Raw genomic sequence first — 22,862 nt, forward strand, 5'->3', positions numbered from 1 at the left:
TGGAGGTTCCTTAAAAAACTACAAATAGAACTACCATACGACCCAGCAATCCCACTACTGGGCATATACTCTGAGAAAACCTAAATTCAAAAAGAGTCATGGACCAAAATGTTCATTGCAGCTCTATTTACAATAGCCAGGACATGGAAGCAACCTAAGTGTCCATCATCGGATGAATGGATAAAGAAGATGTGGCACATATATACAATGGAATATTACTCAGCCATAAAAAGGGACGAAACTGAGTTATTCATAGTGAGGTGGATGGACCTAGAGACTGTCGTACAGAGTGAAGTAAGTCAGAAAGAGAAAAACATATACCGTATGCTAACACATATATATGGAATCTAAAAAAAAAAAAAAAGGAACAAAAAATGGTCAAAAGAACCTAGGGGCAAGATGGGAAAAAAGATGCAGACCTACTAGAGAATGGACTTGAGGATATGGGGAGGGGGAAGGGTAAGCTGGGACAAAGTGAGAGAGTGGCATGGACATATATACACTGCCAAACATAAAATAGATAGCTAGTGGGAAGCAGCCGCATAGCACAGAGAGATCAGCTCAGTGCTTTGTGACTACCTAGAGGGGTGGGATAGGAAGGGTGGGAGGGAGGGGGATGCAAGAGGGAAGAGATATGGTGACATATGTATATGTATAACTGATTCACTTTGTTATAAAACAGAAACTGACACACCATTGTAAAGCAATTATACTCTAATGAAGATGTTAAAAAAAAAAACTAAATGTTTCAATAAAAAGCATACACATCAGCCTTAAAGTTTTTATGTTTGACTCTTCAGTATATAATCTAAGAAAGTGCTCAGAATGTTTACCAAGAAACATATATACCTCTTAGCAAGGCTCATCAAACAAAAGAAAAAAGAAGGCAAAAATAACCAATATCAAGAATAAAAAAGGAACATCACTACAGATTCTAGAATCTCCAGAAGTCAAAAACATAAAAGGATGTTATAAATAGTATCAATAAATTTGAAAATGTTGATGAAATGCACAAAATCCTTGAAAAACACAACCAAACTTGGCATAAAAGGAAACGGGAAAATCTGAGTATTTATTAAAGAAATTTTTAAATTTTAAATACTAAAGAAATATTTACTGAAGAAGTTCCACAAAAGATAATCCAGGCTCAGATAGGTTTCACTGGTGAATTCTCTTAATCACTGAAGGAAAAATTGCACTAAATTCTTCCAGAGAATAAAAAAGAAGGACCAAATCTCAACTCATAGAGTCCCACGTGACGCATTTAGGATATGAGAACCTAAGAGGACAAGAGAAGTAAATTACCCATTCAAATTCTTTCAAAAGTAACAATGTGAAAATTACATATACATACATACACACTCACACTTGCAAACTGAATCCAGGTAAAACATCACAATCAAGTTGATTTTATTTCAGGAAGCAAGGCTGATTTAACATTTTAAAATCAATGAATGTAATTTGCCATATTAACAAAATAAAGGAGAAAAGTTTGATGCTCACTTCAGCAGATGAAAAAAGCATGTGATAAAACTGGACAATCATCCATGATAAAAATTCTTCACAAACTATAGCAAACAGCGTATTTAATGATAAAATCTTGAAAGAGACAAGGATGCCTACCATCACCACTTCCATGAATCACTGTACTGAAGTTCCTAGCCCATGTAATAAGGTGAGAAAAAGAATGAGAGGGAAAATATAAGGTAAACCTGGAACAGCTTGTTACACTAGAAAGTATAGAAGGACTCAAAGAATAATAGGAGCATATGAAAAGACACAAGAGCCAGTTTGAAGGAGTTTCCACCAGCTAAATCAGGGACAATCTGAGCATCAAAATAAATGGTAGTAATAGATTATAACAGTAAATAAATAAAAAATCCAGAAAGCCTGAAAGACAGACAGGCACACAGATAATTGGGAAGAAAGCAAATATTTATTATCTAATTTAATTAATATTTATTATCATCAGTGGATGCTAAAACTAATGGGTAGACAGTTTGATGAGTTGCAGGGTATTTACATAGCATCAAAGTATCTCTTGACAAATTAATTTCTAAAGAGAAAGCAAACTTTAAATAGAAGAACCTGACAATACCCTATATTAACCAAGTGATCAGAGTCAACATGACCAATAGCAGGACAAACTGACATCATATGCTTCATGATGTGATATACTGACAAGGATACATCATCATTCATGTGATATTCTGCCAAAAATACAAAATCTGACTCTAATAATAAGGAAACATGACCCGAATCGAGTGATGTTCTTCAAAATAACTGTCCTGTACTCTTCGAAAATGGCAAAGTCAAAAAAAAGAGGCAAAGAAAGTCTGAGGAATTATTCCAGGTTAAAGGAGACCAAAGAGACATGATAACTAAATGGATCAAGAAAAAAAATAGCTATAAGAGATATTATTGACATAATGACAAACTTTGACTACATTGTGGCTTATATAATAGTATTATATGAATGTTAAACTTCTAGATTTTGATAATTGAATTGTGGTCATGTAAGAGAATGTCCTTGTTCTTAGGAAACATACACTGAATATCTAGGGATAAAGGAGTATGCTAGCTTCAAATTGAGGCAGGAGATAGGTGGGCCCCAGGCTGAGCAGCTGGAATCTGTCCCCTGTGGACAGATACTCCAAGAGAAAGATAATGGCAGGAGCAAGGAGGAGGTGAGTCTTGCTTGGATAAAAGATAAAGAGACCACATATTTCTCATTTTTGAGGACTAGGAGACCTCTCCAACTACACGTGTGCAGAAAGGCTCCTCTGGGGTCAAAAGGGGAGGGGGCGCCACCCCATAACAGGTGGTGACAACCTCTCCAGAGGCCTCTACACTGGAATCCATCTTGGCAAAAAGATGCACACACATTTCAGGGTGGGCCCTAGGACAGGTCCCCTGTGGGAAAGAAATGAGATAATTGGCCAAAGGTAAACAAAGACCAGGAAGAAGTGCCCTATGTAAGTGATTTGAATCACCTCTCTGGTGCACTCCTCCTCAATAGGAAGGACACCCACACCCTTTCTCTTCAGGTGTGTATCTCTGTCTTGCTTCTGTCTTAAATAAACTGTTTCTCTGTGCTCTCCCACTTGTGCTGTGTCTCTAGTAATAAACTTTGTTCCTGTTTTTACAGTTTTTGCCTCCTTGAGAAATTTATTTTTCAGTGAGGGGCAAGAGCCAGGGCAACTTTGCTTCTAGCCTCTAGTCCCTGGTGGTCAAGTGGTTAGGATTCCTGGTTTTCACCCAGGCTACCCAGGTTCACTTTCTGAGCAGGGAACTAGGATCTCTCTTCAGGACCACTCACTGCTGTCTCCTCGAGATCAAAATATTTTCAAATGGTTCATGGAAGAGTAATATATTTATGCACATAACATGTATATACTATATGCATGTTTGTGCAAATATATGTGTGTGCAAATACATGTACATGTCTATAGGTACATATGTATATGTGTTTGTATGTTTACATGATCATTTTTTTTCTGGCTGTGCTGCATAGCATATGGGATCCTACTTCCCCAACCAGGGATCGAACCTAGGGCCCCTGCAGTGGAAGTGCAGAGTCCTAACCACTGGACCACCAGGGAACTCCCTATGTGTAATTTTAGATACACATATTGTGTATATATACATTTATACACATCTGTATGTTTTATATACACACATACATATAGAAAAAGAGAAAGAGAATATGAGAAAAGAGACAAAATTAGCAATTGGTAAAGTTAGTTAAAGAATATATGAGAATTCCTTGTACTCCTCTTGCAACCTTTCTTAAATTTGAAATTATAGCAAAATAAAAGGTGCTAAAAATAATGATAATAAAGGATGATATTTTCATGAACTTCAGGTAAAGAAAAAAGTCTTAATCGGGACACAAAAAGCACTAATCATAAAGGAAAAAACTAATAAACTGAACTTCACTGAAATTAAGAACAGCTTCTACTAAAAAGACATCATTAAAAGAATGAAAAAGCAAGCCACAAAGAAGATATATGCATAAAAGAAACAAAGGTCTTGTACCCAGGATAGATAGAGAACTCCTTAAATCAATTAGAAAAGGAAAGACAACCCAACAGGAAAATAGGCACTTCACAAAAGATACATAAATAACCAATTACCATACAAAAAGGTACTCAAAAGCAGGCACCGGAAATACTAAATTTTTTTTTTTAAATAAATGACTATACTGTATGGTGGTGAGGGGTTGGGGCAACTGCTTACACTGCTGACAGGAAGCTAAACTGGTACAACCACTTTGGAAATCTGGCATTATCTACCAAAGCACAAACCAGCCTCTGTTTATCTCTCTAGCCTCATCTTCCATTACTCTTTTCTTTTCTTTTCGATAAATTGAGTCTCAGAAATTTTATTTTATTTATTTATTTTTTTAATTTTATTTTTGGCTGCATTGGGTCTTTGTTGCTGCGCATGGGCTTTCTCTAGTTGTGGCAAGTGGGGGCTGCTCTTTGTTGAGGTGCACAGGCTTCTCATTGACTTGTTGCACAGCATGGACTCTAGGTGTGTGGGCTTCAGTAGTTGCAGCACACGGTGCTCAGCAGTTGTGGCACACGGGCCCTAGGGCACATGGACTTCAGTAGTTGTGGAGCACGGGTTCAGCAGCTGTGGCTCACAGGCTCTAGAGCGCAGGCTCAGTAGTTGTGGTGGATTCTTAACCACTGTGGCGGCAGGGAAGTCCCTCCATTACTCTTCTTGTCTGTCATGCTCCAACCCCACTGACTTCTATTCAGTTCCCTACAGCCACCAAGCTCCCTCCTAATTCAAGGCATTTATATAGAATTCTCTCTGCTATTTAGAATGTTCTGCCATTCTACAATGTACATTTATTGGCTTCCTCCCCAGCATTCACTCCCTACGTCTTTCCTAATAGTTCAATTTTGTTGGGGTCTCATGTGGTTCTAGAGAAGTAGACTTCATCCCTAACTCCAGGCAACCCATGACCTTGCCTAAGCCAATCAGCATATTCCACTCCTCCAGGCATAACAAGTGATTCTGGTGTAAGCATGTAACGTAAGGTGATCAATACACAGTGGACTTCAGATCTTCTCCTGAAATATTGGAGAAAAGACTCATTTTCCTACTGGCCATACATGAGGGAATACAAAGTTCTGAAAACTGTCACTAACCAACTGGAGACCTTAAAGGGAGCAAACCTTAAGATTATGGCAACAAAACAGAAGGCAGAACCAAGGGAAGAAAAGCAATCAAATCCTTGGTGAAACTGTTGAGCCAACAGATCAAGTCTTATCTCTACTTGCTACTGAAAGCATCCTAACTAAGACAGTGTTCCTCTTAGCCCAGCCAAGGCCTAATGATCTTTCAAGCCCCAACTTAATGGTACTTTCTCAGAATGAGGTATCTTCAACTCCCAGACTTGGCCAGGACCCCTTTTATATACTCGAATCAACTTGTACACCTTTGTAGCACATCTCACAATTAAATTTTAAATTATATAATTATGTGTTTACCATCTATGCTCCCCATTAGACTGTAAGCTTCTGGAGGACTGGATTTTGTTCATCACTCTAGCTAGTGTGTGCTAGCACAGTGCCCAGCACATAAATACATCATGAATGATGAATAATTGGAATGATAAAGAAATCGTCATAGATAGCTAGTGGGAAGCAGCCGCATAGCATAGGGAGATCAGCTCGGTGCTTTGTGACCACCTAGAGGAGTGGGATAGAGAGGGTGGGAGGGAGGGAGACACAAGAGGGAAGAAATATGGGGACATGTGTATGTATAACTGATTCACTTTGTTATAAAGCAGAAACTAACACACCACTGTAAAGCAATTATACTCCAATAAAGATGTTTAAAAAAAAAGAAATCATCAATAAATAATTGACAAAATAAATATATCATGAATAAATGAACAACATCATTGGGAAATAAGGTGCTCAACATAAATCCACAAGTAAAGTTCTGCCCTGCTAAGCACAAATTCTTTTCGATTTTACCATTTTGGATGAAAATCTCTGAATCACAGTTCCCTGAAGAGAATCACAGTTCTCTTCTGAAACAGAGACTACTGAAGCAACTTCCTCTTTTCTTGAAACTTTCAGGCTATCACTATAAACACCAACTTTTGTATGATATTGTAATATATAGCCTTCAGGAGCTATAGAAGGGCAGTGGATGACTGTCTTAAAATAAATGCACCCAGGCCAAAGTGTTTTTAGACTTTTTGGGCTCTTTACTTCCTACTGATTTTGCAGAAAACAAAAACTTAATTCTTAATTATTTTGTCTTCTTCCCTATCAGGCTATCAGCTGTCAATTCCTATCTGTTAGAATTCTGGGAAATGTACTACTATGTTTCTGAATAAGAAACTCAAGAATTCTACAAGTACAGTGAATATATTTTCTGTATGTGAATTATCTGTTATGGATGATCACAGGCATATTTCATTTACTTTCAGGGTTTTGGCCACATGCTTCAGAGTCACAATAAGCAGTGCTTTACTATACCTTTCCCATTAAGCAGTTTAAAAACAACACAGATCAAAAGGAAATACTATGCAGCTGTAATAAGGAATGAAGATCTCTAATGATCTAGGATATATTGTTAAGTGAGGGAAAAAAGTATTAGAATACGGTATCTTTGAATTTGAGAAAGAGAATGATAAATATATATAAATTATATACATACTTATATATTTTTCTTCTTTTTGAAAATATAAGCAATAAAGGATAAACCAAAAACTAGTCAAAATGATTACCCACGAGACCCATTAGGATAGCTACTACCAAAAAAAAAAATAATAATAACAAGGATGTGAAGAAACTGGAACCCTTGCTCACTACTGATCGGAATGTAAAATGGTATAGCTGCTGTGGAAAACAGTATGGAGGTTCCTCAAAAAATCTGATATGATCCAGGAATTCTACTTTGGGTATATAGCAAAAAGAATTAAAACTAGGGTCTCAAAGAAATATTTATACATCCATGTTCACAGCAGCATTTTCACAATAGTTAAAATGTGGGAGCAACCCTGTCCGTAGACAAATGAATGGATAAGCAGAATGTAGTATATACATACAATGGAATATTACTCAGTCTTAAAAAGTAAATTCTGACATATGCTACTACCTTAGGATAGTATGCTAAGTGAAATAAACTAGTCACAAAAAGACAAATACTGTATGATTCCACTTATATGAGGTACCTAGAGTAGCCATAATCATAGAGAGAGAAAGTAAAATGGTGGCTGCTAGGGGCTGGGGGAGGAAAGAAATAGGGAGTTATTGTTTAATAGGTATAGAGTTTCAGTTTTGCAAGATGAAAAGAGTTCTGAAGATGGACAGTGGTGATGGTTGCACAACTATATGAATGTACTTAATACCACTGAACTGAACACTTAAAAATGGTCGAGGGGCTTCCCTGGTGGCACAGTGGTTAAGGATCTGCCTGCCAATGCAGGGGACACGGGTTCAAGCCCTGGGCCAGGAAGATCCTACATGCCGCAGAGCAACTAAGCCCATGCACCACAACTACTGAGCCTGTGCTCTAGAGCCTGCCAGCCACAACTACTGAAGCCCACAAGCCACAACTACTGAAGCCCATGTGCCTAGAGCCCGTGCTCCACAACAAGAGAAGCCTACGCACCACAACGCAGAGTAGCCCCCGCTCGCCGCAACTAGAGAAAGCCCACGAGCAGCAACGAAGACCCAATGCAGCCAAAACAAATAAATAAATTTTTAAAAATGGGTGAGATGGTAAATTTTCTGCATTTTACCACAATTTAAAACATAGAAAAGAAAAGAAAAGATTGCCCACGAAGGGAAGAAGAGGAAGAAGAAAAGTCATACTTCTCTAAATGAATACTGTTTAATAAGAATTGTGAACCAGGTAAACATTGCATATAATATTAAAACAAAGTAAAATCAAAAAGAAAAAGAAATATCAAAAATCAAAAAGAGGTTGAAAACAGTGGAATAATTTTTTCAGCATACTGAGAGAAAAATTAGTCAATCTAGACTTCTATACTCAGCAGACCATCTTTCAAAATTAGGGCAGGAAAAAAAAGATACCTTAGACAAACAAAAACAGAGCTTATTATAAGCTCAAATTCCTCACTATAAGAATTTCTCAGAATATTAAAGGCAGCAAGAAAACAATCCCAAATGACAGATTTAAAAAATTTTAAACTCAGAGCTTTTTTTATGTCTTTAAGATATAAAAGAAACTGGAGTGTAGAATGGGGCAGGATGAGATAGGAAAGGAGAATATAGGTAGAAACAGTCCCGCCTTTATACCCAAAAGAGGAGGCTCCTGCCCTGAGCCCTACACTTTAGGAGATTACACCTATCAAAATACCAAAACATCAAAAATATCAAAACCCAAAGATAATAAGTAACTAATTGAGGGTACAGGAATTGAGAGAGAGAGATTCACAAACTGAACTGAGACCGCCCCATCCTAAGAGAAGACAATGAAGAGAAGCAAGGAGGCAAAGCACAGCCTCTGTGCTGAGAAACCAAGGTAAAAACATCTAATTTTACTTAAGAATGGCCACCCCCAATCTCCCAAGGAGGTGTCTAGGCAGCCTGGATTCCCCCAGAAACTGCTTTCCCTCCTCCTCCTGGGTTTGAGTGGGATAGTTTAAGAAGATACTTAGAACTGCCTTAAATCTTGAGTTAGAAAAGTAGAATATGGGGAAGGAGAACCCATCTGCCCAGACTCTCCAGGGACTTTCACCACATCAGTCCCCATCTAAGATTTGGAGACCACCCTGGCCCAACTTCCACCCTGCCAACCCCAGGGAGTATATTGCTCCTTTAAGAGCTGGCTGGGCCCTGGGTAGGAAAGTAAGTCAGGCTGCTGACATAAACTGATTTATAACTTTTTAAGATTAAGACATATTGTTAAAAAAAAAAAAAAGCTGACTTCCATTTCTATTCTTGCCCTAGGTTGTACAAATGTTAGGAGTGAGAGTCTATGGCTCTCAAGTTGAACAGTCCATTCACAGTCAGTTACTTTATTGTTGTGCTTTATAACAAATGTGTTCCATAGAGTGTCTTGAAGGTAACAAATATTACATCAAAAAAGAGAATGAATTAAAAATAGAAGGAAGGAAGGGAGGTAGAAGGAGGCTAAAAAAACTAAGGTTAATGCTTAAGGTAGCTTGATCACTTACCATCATTTTTTAATTCCCTTCTATGCCAAGAAGTTCATTTACCACACAAATCCATGGGGTGTGACTCCTATAATAAAAAATACATAGTACATACTCTTAGTCATAACATTGTCATAAAATCATATTTATTCATAAAAGATAAAAATCTCATCCCCGCAAGTTTCTCATTACATTAAACAACAAAAACATCACCCCTTTATATTCCGTTTAGATATACTATAGCATGTTTTAAACACTCTATGCTGAATAATACCTCAATATCTCCAAAAAAAATTAAATGGAAGAGAAAGAGTATTAATTACAAAAATAGCCCATGACATTCCAATCCAAAGGCTTCAAGCTTTTTTTTTACTAAACACACACACACTTTATATCATGACTCAGTTCATACATACATGATTAACTGAAACAAAGTTTCATGAAGTAATATTTATCCCTATTGTGAGAGAGGCACTCTGATTATTTCCTATTCTATTCTATTTCATTTTTTAAATACTGCTTTCACTGAATTGATTTATGACCCACTAATGAACCCCAACTCAGTATACAAAACACTGTGTAACCTCTCCTTAGGAATTTGCAAAAACTGAGATTTTATCATAATATCTCAATTACAGAACATCTAATTCTCTACATACAACAGATCCTACTTTTCAGGAAACCTAGTTAATATTGGTCAACCCTTTATTCAAAGAAATCCAAAGCTAGGAAACTAGGTAAAAAACAAGAGGACAGAGAAATTGTGAGAAAAAATGGCTTAACGCCATAACAAAAGCTACTGAACAAAGAAAAGCAAGCAACAGTTGGAACCCAACCTTCTGGGATGACAGCCTAGGTCCTTTATCTTTGTCAAGTGAATCTGCTCCTTTTAAAACGCAGCACTTCAAATGAAAACATATGTTCACACAATAACTTACATACAAGTATTCACAGCAACATTATTCCTAATAGCCAAAAAGTGGAAAAAACCCAAATGTCCAAAAACTGTTGGATAAATAAAATGTACTATATCCCTGCAATGAAATCTTATTTGGCCATAAAATAGTATAAAGTACTGGTACATGCTACAACATAAAGGAATCTTGAAAACAAGATGCTAAGTGAAAGAAGCCAGTCATAAAAGACCACATATTACATAATTCCACTTATATGTAATGTCCAAAATGGGCAAATCAAGACAGTCAGAAAAACAGATTACTGCTTGCCTAGGGCTAGAGAGTTGGAGGATGATGAGTTACTGCTAATGAATACAGGGTTTCTTTTTGGGATGATGAAAATGTTCTAAAATTCAATATGGTGACGGTTGTACAACTCTGTGAATATACTAAGAACCACTTTTTAAATGGGTGAGTTGTAGGGTACATGGATTATATCCCAGTAAAAATGTTATACTTTTAAAAATATACTACTTCTGTTCACAACTTCTCCAATGCCTCTACATCTCACTCAGAGTAAAAGTCAAAGTCCTCACAGTGGCCTACCACACCCTAAACCTTCTAACTCCCCATAAGTCCCTGACCATACCTCCTACTCCTCTCTTCTCTGGTGTTCATTCCACTTCAACCACACTGGCCTCCTTAAGTTCCCCAACATGCCAGACACACTACTGCCTCAGGGCTTTACAATTTAAAGTCCCCATCTGGAACACTCAAGATTAACTCCATCTTTGCCCACATGTCACTTTCTCAGTGAGGCCTTCTGACACGCTCTTTTAAAAACTGCAACCTGTTTATCCTGACTCCCGCCACTGGCACTCCCTATCCCACTTCTTCTCTAGAGCACTCATTACTTTATATTATTTACTTACTTGGTGGACTGTCCCTCTTTCCCCACAAGAATGTAAACTCCATTATGTTCTTTTTTTTTTTTTTTCCTATTAGATCTCCCTCCCACCCCACCCCCATCAAACGCATCTAGGTCATCACAGAGCACCAAGCTAAGCTCCCTGTGTTATACAGCAGGTTCGCACTAGCTCTATTTTACATATGGTAGTGTACTTATGTCAAACCTAATCTCCCAAATTGTCCTACCCTCCCCTTCCCCTCCCTGTGTCCACATGTCCATTCTCTATGTCTACATCTCTACTCCTGTGCTGCAAATAGGTTCATCTGTACCATTTTTCTAGATTCCACAAATATGCATTAATATACAGTATTTGTTTTTCTCTTTCTGGCTTATTTCACTCTATATGACAGACTCTAGGTCCATCCACATCTCCAAAAATGACCCAATTTCGTTCCTTTTTATGGCTGGCTGAGTAATATTCCACTGTATATATGTACCACATCTTCTTTATCCATTCATCTGTTGGACATTTAGGTTGCTTCCATGACCTGGCTAATGTAAACAGTGCTGCAATGAATATTGGGGTACATGTGTCCTACTGAATTATGGTTTTCTCAGGGTATATGCCCCACAGTGGGATTGCTGGGTCGTATGGTAGTTCTATTTTTAGTTTTTTAAGGAACCTCCATACTGTTCTCCATCGTGGCTGTATCAATTTACATTCCCACGAACATAGCAAAAGGGTTCCCTTTCCTCCACACCCTCTCCAGCATTTATTGTTTGTAGATTTTTTGATAATGGCCATTCTGAACAGTGTGATATGATACCTCACTGTAGTTTTGATTTGCATTTCTCTAATAATTAGTGATACTGATCATCTTTTCATGTGCCTCTTGGCCATCTGTATGTCTTCTTTGGAGAAATGTCTGTTTAGGTCTTCTGCCCATTTTTGGATTCGGTTGTTTGTTTCTTTAATATTGAGCTGCATGAGCTGTCTATATATTTTGGAGATTAATCCTTTGTCCGTTGATCCGTTTGCAAATATTTTCTCCCATTCTGAGGGTTGCCTTTTCGTCTTGTTTATGGTTTCCTTTGCTGTGCAAAAGCTTTGAAGTTTCATTAGGTCACATTTGTTTATTTTTGTTTTTATTTCCATTTCTCTAGGAGGTGGATCAAAAAAGATCTTGCTACGATTTATGTCAAAGAGTGTTCTTCCTATGTTTTCCTCTAAGAGTTTTACAGTGTCCAATCTTACATTTAGGTCTTTAATCCATTTTGAGCTTATTTTTGTGTATGGTGCTAGGAAGCGTCCTAATTTCATTCTTCTACATGTAGCTGTCCAGTTTTCCCAGCACCAGTTATGGAAGAGGCTGTCTTTTCTCCATTGTATGTTCTTGCCTCCTTTGTCATAAATTAGGTGACCATATGTGCGTGGGTTTATCCCTGGGCTTTCTATCCTGTACCATTGATCTATATTTCTGTTTTTGAGCCAGTACCATACTGTCTTGATTACTGTAGCTGTGTAGTATAATTTGAAGACAGGGAGCCTGATTCCACCAGCTCCATTTTTCTTTCTCAAAATTGCTTTGGCTATTCGGCGTCTTTTGTGTTTCCATACAAATTGTAAAAAAAAATTTTTCGAGTTCTGTGAAGAATGTCATTGGTAGTTTGATAGGGATTGCACTGAATATGTAGATTGCTTTGGGTAGTATAGTCATTTTCACAATATTGATTCTTCCAATCCAAGAAAGTGGTATATTTCTCCACCTTTTTATGTCAACTTTGATTTCTTTCATCAGTGTTTTATAGTTTTCTGAGTACAAGTCTTTTGCCTCCTTAGGTAGGTTTATTCCTAGGTATTTTACTCTTTTTGTTGCGATGGTAAATGGAATTGTTTCCGTAATTTATCTTTCTGATTTTTTTGTTATTAGTGTATAGGAATGCAAGAGATTCCTGTGCATTAATTTTGTATCCTGCAACCTTACCAAATTCATTGATCAGCTCTAGTAGTTTTCTGGTGGCAACTTTAGAATTTTCTATGTATAGTATCATGTCATCTGCAAACAGTGACAGCTTTACTTCTTCTTTTCCGATTTGTATTCCTTTTATTTCTTTTTCTGCTCTGATTGCTGTGGCTAGGACTTCCAAACTATGTTGAATAAGAGTGGCGAGTGGACATCCATGTCTTGTTCCTGATCTTAGTGGAAATGCTTTCAGTTTTTCACCATTGAGAATGATGTTTGCTGTGGTTTTGTCATGGCCTTTATTATGTTGAGGTAGGTTCTCTCTATGCCCATTTTCTGGAGTGTTTTTATGATAAATGAGTGTTGAATTTTGTCAAAAGCTTTTTCTGCATCTATTGAGATGATCATATGGTTTTTATTCCTTCATTTGTTAATATGGTGTATCACATGGATTGATTTGTGTATACTGAAGAATCCTTGCATCCCTGGGATAAATCCCACTTGATCATGGTGTATGATCCTTTTGACATGCTACTGGATTCTGTTTGCTAGTATTTTGTTGAGGATTTCTGCATCTATGTTCATCAGTGATATTGGTCTGTAATTTTATTTTTTTGTGATATCTTTGCCTGGTGTTGGTATCAGGGTGATGGTGGCCTCATAGAACGAATTTTGGGAGTGTTCCTCCCTCTGCTGTTTTTTGGAAAAGTTTGAGGCTTGGTGTTAGCTATTCTCTAAATGTTAGATAGAATTTGCCTGTGAAGCCATCTGGTCCTGGGCTTTTGCTTATTGGAAGATTTTCAATTACAGTTTCTATTTCATTACTTGTAATACATCTGTCTATATCTTCTAATTCTTCCTGGTTCAGTCTTGGAAAATTGTACCTTTCCAAGAATTTGTCCATTTCTTTTTTTTTTTTTTTTTGCGGTACGCGGGCCTCTCACCGTTGTGGCCTCTCCCGTTGCGGAGCACAGGCTCCAGACGCGCAGGCTCAGCGGCCACGGCTCACGGGCCCAGCCGCTCCGCTGCATGTGGGATCTTCCCGGACCGGGGCACGAACCCGTGTCCCCTGCATCGGCAGGCGGACTCTCAACCACTGCGCCACCAGGGAAGCCCTGTCCATTTCTTTGTGGTTGTCCATTTTATTGGCATATAGTTGTTTGTGGTAGTCTCTTCTAACCCTTTACATTTCTGCAGTGTCAGTTGTGATTTCTCCTTTTTCATTTCTAATTTTATTGATTTGAGTCCTCTCCCTTTTTTTCTTGATGAGTCTTGCTAAAGTTTTATCAATTTTGTTTATCTTCTCAAACCATCAACTTTTAGTTTTACTGATCTTTGCTACTGTTTTCTTTTTTTCTACTTATTTCTGCTCTGATCTTTATGATTTCTTTCCTCCTACTGACTTTGGGTTTTCTTTGTTCTTCTTTCTCTAATTGTTTAAGGTGTAATATTAGGTTGTTTATTTGAGATTTTTCTTGTTTCTTGAGGTAGGATTGTATTGCTATATACTTCCCTCTTAGAACAGCTTTTGCTACATCCCATAGGTTTTGGGTCATCGTGTTCTCATTGTCATTTGTTTCTAGGTATTTTTTGATTTCCTCTTTGATTTCTTCAGTGATCTCTTGGTTATTTAGTAGTGCACTGTTTAGCCTCCATGTATTTGTGTATTTTACACCTTTTTTTCCTGTAACTGATTTCTAATCTCATATTGTAGTCAGAAGAGATGCTTGATACAATTTCAATTTTCTTAAATTTTCTGAGGCTTGATTTGTGACCCAAGTTGTGATCTATCCTGTAGAATCTTCTGTGTGCACTTGAGAAGAACATGTATTCTGCCACTTTCAAATAGAATGTCCTATAAATATCAATTAAATCTATATGGTCTACTGTGTCATTTAAAGCTTGTGTTTCCTTATTTATTTTCTGTTTGGATGATCTGTCCATTGGTGTAAGTGAGGTGTTAAAGTCCCCTACCATTATTGTTACTGTCGAATTCCCCTTCTATGGCTGTTAGCATTTCTTATGTATTGATATGCTCCTATGTTTGGTGCATATTTATAATTGTTATATCTTTTTCTTGGATTGATCCCTTGATTATTATGTAGTGTCCTTCCTTATCTCTTGTAACAGCCTTTATTTTAAGGTCTATTTTATCTGATACGAGTATTGCTACTCCAGCTTTCTTTGACTTCCATTTGAATGGAATATCTTTTTCCATCCCTTCACTTCAGTCTGGATGTGTCCCTAAGTCTGAAGTGGGTCTCCTGTACACAGCATATATATGGGTCTTATTTTTGTATCCATTCAGCCAGTCTGTGTCTTTTAGTTGGAGCATTTAATCTATTTACATTCAAGGTTATTATCTATACGTATGTTCCTATTACCATTTTCTTAATTGTTTTAGGTTTGTTTTTGTGGGTCTTTTTTCTTCTCTTGTGTTTCCCGCCTAGAGAAGTTCTTTTAGCATTTGTTGTAAAGCTGGTTTGGTGGTGCTGATTTCTCTTAGCTTTTGCTTGTCTATAAAGTTTTTGATTTCTCCATCAAATCTGAATGAGATCCTTGCTAGGTAATCTTGGTTGTAGGTTTTTCTCTTTCATCATTTTAAGTAGATCTGCCACTCCCTTCTGGCCTGCAGAGTTTCTCCTGAAAAATCAGCTGTTAACCTTATGGGGATTCCTTTGTATGTTATATTTTGATTTTCCCTTGCTGTTTTTAATATTTTTCCTTTGAACTCAATTTTTGTTAGTTTGATTAATATGCATCTCGGTGGGTTTCTCCTAGGGTTTATCCTGTATGGGACTCTCTGTGCTTTCTGGACTTGGGTGATTATTTCCTTTCCCATTTTAGGTAACTTTTCCACAATAATCTCTCCAAATATTTTCTCAGAGCATTTATTTTTCTTTCCTTTTTCTGGGAACCCTATAATTTGAATGTTGGTGCATTTAGTGTTGTCCCAGAGGTCTCTGAGATTTTCTTCAATTCGCTTCATTCTTTTTTCTTTATTCTGCTCCTCAGCAATTATTTCCACCATTCTGTCTTCCAGCTCACTTATTCATTCTTCTGCCCCAGTTATTCTATTATTGATTCCTTCTAGTGAATTTTTCATTTCAGTTATTGTGTTGTCCATCTCTGTTTGTTCTTTATTTTTTCTACATCTTTGTTAAACATTTCTTTTATTTTCTCGCTCCGTGCCTCCATTCTATTTCTGAGATTCTGGATTATCTTTACTATCATTACTCTGAATTCTTTTTCAGGTAGGTTGCCAATTTCCTCTTCATTTATTTGGTCTTGTAGGCTTTTACCTTGCTCCTTCATCTGTAACATATTTTTTTGTCTTTTTTTTTTTTTTTTTTTGATGCGTGGGATTGTCTTCCTGTCTTACTGGTTGTTTGGCCTGAGGCTTCCAGCACTGGAGTTTGTAGGCTGTTGTGTAGATCTGGGTCTTGGTGCCAAGATGAGGACCTCCGAAAACCTCACTCCAACGAATATTCCTTGGGACCTGAGGTTCTCTGGTTCTCTGTTACTCCAGTGGTTTGGACACAGGGCTCCCACTGCAGGAGCTCAGGCTCGACCCTCAGCTCATGAACCAAGATCCCGCAAGCTGCGCAGGGCAGCAAAAAGAAAAAAAGGAGAACAATAACAAAGAGTAAAAAATACAATAAGATTAGAAAACTAACAGATGTGTTAGAAAAAAATTTTAAAACAAAAATATAGATGAAACAACAACCGGAAGGTACACTGGAACAGCAGCAAAAAAAAGGAAGGAAAAAAAAGCCAGAAAAGGCCTTGGCTGTTTGGGGCGGGGCTAAGGCAGGGGCAGGGTTTAGGCAGTGGGCGGGGCCTATGCTTCAGACTCACAGGGCTGGAAAAGGCACCGGGGGCAGGGGGGCTTAGGCTCAACACAGCAGGAGGGGCCCAGGAGTGCCTCGGGCCTTGGAGGGCAGAGGACCAGGTCCGGAACCCCAGCGGGCTCCCTGGGCACGAGTGGGCAGGGGAAATGCTACACACGTTCCCCTCCGATCCTCCAATCCTGGAGGGTCCCTCCCCACTGGCCTCTCTTTTTCTCCCCACACCCCATCTTATACCGCTAGGACCCACACAGCCAGAGGTGGCCCCAGAAGGCAGGGGACCAGACCCAGAAGCCCAACAGGTTTCCCGAGCTGAGTGGGCAGGGAATATGCCCGCGGCACTTCCCCTGATACCCCAGTCCCGGAGGGTCCCCCCCGGTCCGCCTCTGCTCCCCTTTCTCACTCTTCCCTCCCTACTATGCCCCTAGGCCCCCCACAGCCGGAGGGGTCCTCGGAAGGCAGAGCACCAGGCCCAGATACCAGCAGGCTTCCAAGGGCCCAAGTGGTGGGGGAAACACCCGGCACGCCTCCCCTGATCCTGTGATCCTGGAGGGGTCCTCCCCATCCACCTCTCCTCTTCTCCCTTCACCTACCTCCTATGCCCCTAGGATCCAGGCAGCCCGGACGGCACCACAGAGAGCAGAAAACCTGGTCTGGGAGCCCAGCAGGCTTCCTGGGGCCTGATTGGGAAGGGGAAATGCTAGGCGTGCTACCCATTGATCCATGAGCCCCAAGGGTCCCCCAGGCGAGGGAACCCCTCCCCTCTGCCAGCCACCCCTCAGGGGCCATGGTCCTGTCCGGCATCCACTTCTCCTCCCCCTCTCACTTCCCCCCACATCCAAGCCAGTTTCTTGGGGGCTCCTCCCATTTCCTTGGGCATCAAGGTCCCCCACCAGCATCCAACAGGTGCCCTAGTTGTTGGGAGACGTGAACTCTGCATCCTCCCACACTGCCATCTTGACTCCACCCCCTTTCTCATCTGATTTTGTTATTGCTATAGCCTCAGAATACAGAACAGAGCCTAGCATTGAATAGGCATTAATTAAACACTTATTTACTATTGAATGAAGCCTGTACTAAAGAATCTTTGCGATCAGAGGGCAGACAGCAGAAGCAAGAAGAACAATCCTGCAGCCTGTGGAACAAAAACCACATTCACAGAAAGACAGAAAAGATGAAAAGGCAGAGGGCTATATACCAGATGAAGGAACAAGATAAAACCCCAGAAAAACAACTAAATGAAGTGGAGATAGGCAACCTTCCAGAAAAAGAATTCAGAATAACGATAGTGAAGATGATCCAGGACCTTGGAAAAAGAATGGAGGCAAAGATCGAGAAGATGCAAGGAATGTTTAAAAAAGACCTAGGGGCTTCCCCGGTGGCGCAGTGGTTGAGAGTCCGCCTGCCGATGCAGGGGACACGGGTTCGTGCCCCGGTCCGGGAGGATCCCACGTGCCGCGGAGCGGCTGGGCCCGTGAGCCATGGCCTCTGGGCCTGCGCGTCCGGAGCCTGTGCTCCGCAACGGGAGAGGCCACGGCAGTGAGATGCCCGCGTACCGAAAAAAAAAAAAAAAAAAAAAAGACCTAGAAGAATTAAAAAAGAAACAGAGATGAACAATACAATAACGGAAATGAAAAATACACTAGAAGGAATCAATAGCAGAATAACTGAGGCAGAAGAACGGATAAGTGACCTGGAAGACAGAATGGTGGAATTCACTGCTGTGGAACAGAATAAAGAAAAAACAATGAACAGAAATGAAGACAGCCTAAGACACCTCTGGGACAACATTAAACACAACAACATTTGCATTATAGGGATCCCAGAAGGAGAAGATAGAGAAAAAGGACCCGAGAAAATATTTGAAGAGATTATAGTCGAAAACTTCCCTAACATGGGAAAGAAAATAGCCACCCAAGTCCAGGAAGCGCAGAGAGTCTCATACAGGACAAACCCAAGGAGAAACACACTGAGACACATAGTAATCACATTGGCAAAAATTAAAGACAAAGAAAAATTATTGAAAGCAGCAAGGGAAAAACAACAAATAACATACAAGGAAACTCCCATAAGGTTAACAGCTGACTGCTCAGCAGAAACTCTACAAGCCAGAAGAGAATGGCATGATATACTTAATGTGATGAAAGGGAAGAACCTACAACCAAGATTACACTACCCAGCAAGGATCTCATTCAGATTCGATGGAGAAATCAAAAGCTTTACAGACAAGCAAAAGCTAAGAGATTTCAGTACCACCAAACCAGCTCTACAACAAATGCTAAAGGAACGTCTCTAAGTGGGAAGTACAAGAGAAGAAAAGGACCTACAAAAATAAACCCAAAACAATTAAGAATATGGTCATAGGAACATACATATCAATAATTACCTTAAACATGAATGGATTAAATGCTCCAACCAAAACACACAGGTTTGCTGAATGGATACAAAAACAAGACCCATATATATGCGCTGTCTACAAGAGACCCACTTCAGATCTAGGGACACATACAGGCTGAAAGTGAGGAGATGGAAGAAGATATTCCATGCAAATGGAAATCAAAAGAAAGCTGGAGTAGCAACACTCGTATCAGATAAAATAGACCTTAAAATAAAGAATGTTACAACAGACAAGGAAGGACACTACATAATGATCAAGGGATCAATCCAAGAAGAAAATATAACAATTATAAATATATATGCACCCAACATAGGAGCACCTCAAACATAAGGCAACTGTTAACAGCTCTAAAAGAGGAAATCAACAGTAACATAATAATAGTGGGAGACTTTAACACCTCACTTACACCAATGGACAAATCATCCAAAATGAAAATAAATAAGAAAACAGAAGCTTTAAATGACACAAAAGACCAGATAGATTTAATTGATATTTATAGGACATTCATCCAAAAACAACAGATTACACTTTCTTCTGAAGTGCGCATGGAACACTCTCCAGGAGAGATCACATCTTGGGTCACAAATCAAGACTCAATAAATTTAAAAAATTTGAAATCATATCAAGCACCTTTTCTGACCACAACGCTATGAGATCAGAAATGAATTACAGGGGAAAAAACGTAAAAAACACAAACACATGGAGGTTAAACAATACGTTACTAAATGACCAAGAGATCACTGAAGAAATCAAAGACAAAATCAAAAAATACCTAGAGACAAATGACAATGAAAACATGATGATCCAAAACCTATGGGACGCAGCAAAAGCAGTTCTAAGAGGGAAGTTTATAGCTATACGAGCCTACCTCAAGAAACAAGAAAAATCTCAAGTAAACAATCTAACGTTACACCCAAAGGAACCAGAGAAAGAAGAATGAAGAAAACCCAAAGTTAGCAGAAGGAAAGAAATCAGAAAGATCAGAGCAGAAATAAATGAACTAGAAACAAAGAAAACAATAGCAAAGATCAATAAAACTAAAAGCTGGTTCTTTGAAAAGATAAACAAAATTGATAAACCATTAGCCAGACTCAGCAAGAGAAAAACGAAGACTTAAATCAATAAAGTTAGTAATGAAAACGGAGAAGTTACAACAGACACCGCAGAAATACAAAGCATCCTAAGAGACTACTACAAGCAACTCTATGCCAATAAAATAGACAACCTAGAAGAAATGGACAAATTCTTAGAAACGTATAAACTTCCAAGACTAAACCAGGAAGAAACAGAAAATATGAACAGACCAATCACAAGTAACGAAATTGAAACTGGGATTAAAAATCTTCCAACAAACAAAAGTCCAGGACCAGATGGCTTCACAGGTGAATTCTATCAAACATTTAGAGAAGAGCTAACACCCATCCTTCTCAAACTCTTCCAAAAAATTGCAGAGGAAGGAACACTCCCAAACTCATTCTATGAGGCCACCATCACCCTGATACCAAAACCAGACAAAGATACTACAAAAAAAGGAAATTACAGACCAATATCACTGATGAATATAGATGCAAAAATCCTCAACAAAATACTAGCAAACAGACTCCAACAACACATAAAAAGGATCATACACCATGACCAAGTGGGATTTATCCCAGGGATGCAAGGATTCTTCAATATACGCAAATCAATCAATGTGATATACCGTATTGACAAATCAAAGAATAAAAACCATATGACCATCTCAATAGATGCAGAAAAAGGTTTTGACAAAATTCAACACCCATTTATGATAAAAACTCTCCAGAAAGTGGGCATAGAGGGAACCTACCTCAACATAATAAAGGCCATATATGACAAACCCACAGCAAACATCATTCTCAATGGTGAAAAACTGAAAGCGTTTCCTCTAAGATCAGGAAGGAGACAAGGATGTCCACTCTCACCACTATTATTCAACATATTTTTGGAAGTCCTAGCCATGGAAATCAGAGAAGAAAAAGAAATAAAAGGAATACAAATTGGAAAAGAAGAAGTAAAACTGTCACTGTTTGCAGATGACATGATACGATACATAGAAATTCCTTAAAATGCCACTAGAAAACTACTAGAGCTAATCAATGAATTTGGTAAAGTTGCAGGATACAAAATTAATGCACAGAAATCTCTTGCATTTCCTATACACCAATGATGAAAAATCTGAAAGAGATATTATGGAAACACTCCCACTTACCACTGCAACAAAAGAATACAATACCTAGAAATAAACCTACCAAGGGAGACAAAAGACCTGTATGCAGAAAACTATAAGACACTGATGAAAGAAATTAAAGATGATACCAACAGATGGAAAGATATACCATGTTCTTCGATTGGAAGAATCAATATTGTGAAAATGACTATACTACCCAAAGCAATCTACAGATTCAATACAATCCCTGTCAAATTACCAATGGCATTTTCTACGGAACTAGAACAAATCATCTTAAAATTTGTACGGAGACACAGAAGACCCCAAATAGCCAAAGGAGTCTTGAGGGAAAGAAACGGAGCTGGAGGAATCAGACTCCCTGACTTCAGACTATACTACAAAGCTACAGTAATCAAGACAATATGGTACTGGCACAAAAACAGAGGCATAGATCAATGGAACAAGATAGAAAGCCCAGAGATAAACCCACACACCTATGGTCAACTAATCTATGACAAAGGAGGCAAAGATATACAATGGAGAAAAGACAGTTTCTTCAATGAGTGGTGCTTGGAAAACTGGACAGGTACTTGTAAAAGCATGAAATTAGAACACTCCCCAACACCATACACAAAAATAAACTCAAATTGGATTCGAGACCTAAATGTAAGACCGGACAGTATAAAACTCTTAGAGGAAAACATAGGAAGAACACTCTTTGACATAAATCACAGCAAGATCTTTTTTGATCTATCTCCTAGAGTAATAGAAATAAAAACAAAAATAAACAAATCAGACCTAATAAAACTTCAAAGCTTTTGCACAGCAAAGGAAGCCATAAACAAGACAAAAAGACAACCCTCAGACTGGGAGAAAATATTTGCAAACGAATCAACGGACAAAGGATTAATCTCCAAAATATATAAACAGTTCATACAGCTCAATATTAAAGAAACAAACAACCGAATCCAAAAATGGGCAGAAGACCTAAACAGACACTTCTCCAAAGAAGACATACAGCTTCCCAAGAAGCACATGAAAAGCTGCCCCACATCACTAATTATTAGAGAAATGCAAATCAAAACTACAATGAGGTATCACCTCACACCAGTTAGAATGGACATCATCAGTAAATCTACAAACAACAAATGCTGGAGAGAGTGCGGAGAAAAGGGAACCCTCTTGCACTGCTGGTAGGAATGTAAATTGATACAGCCACTATGGAGAACAGTATGGAGGTTCCTTAAAAAACTAAAAATAGAATTACCATATAACACAGCAATCCCACTACTGGGTATATACCCTGAGAAAACCATAATTCAAAACGACACATGCACCCCAATGTTCATTGCAGCACTATTTACAATAGCCAGGTCATGGAAGCAACCTAAATGCCCATCGACAGACGAATGGATAACGAAGTTGTGGTACATATATACAATGGAATATTACTCGGCCATAAAGAGGAACAAAACTGAGTCATTTGTTGAGATGTGGACGGATC

General features: G+C 38.7%; 1 protein-coding gene and 1 non-coding gene across 6 annotated transcripts in view; both read right to left on the minus strand.

The window, feature by feature from the left end:
• SCAPER (S-phase cyclin A associated protein in the ER) overlaps positions 1-22,862 on the minus strand; it is a 523,563-nt gene that overhangs the window by 479,455 nt on the left and 21,246 nt on the right. For 4 of the 5 annotated variants that reach the window (XM_032623630.1, XM_032623633.1, XM_032623632.1 and 1 more), the window contains one exon: positions 9,176-9,242. In XM_032623630.1, coding sequence (XP_032479521.1) covers positions 9,176-9,181 — 6 coding nt within the window. In that variant the 5' untranslated portion in view covers positions 9,182-9,242. Of the gene's footprint in view, positions 1-1,117; positions 1,200-9,175; positions 9,243-22,862 lie in introns of those variants that run through there. The other variant, XM_032623634.1, reaches the window with a different exon arrangement.
• Positions 3,530-3,602, minus strand: TRNAG-UCC. Its single transcript has one exon. It is a non-coding gene; the product is annotated as a tRNA-Gly (tRNA).

The sequence above is a fragment of the Phocoena sinus genome, chromosome 2 (assembly GCF_008692025.1).
Source record: "Phocoena sinus isolate mPhoSin1 chromosome 2, mPhoSin1.pri, whole genome shotgun sequence".
NCBI lineage: Eukaryota > Metazoa > Chordata > Mammalia > Artiodactyla > Phocoenidae > Phocoena > Phocoena sinus.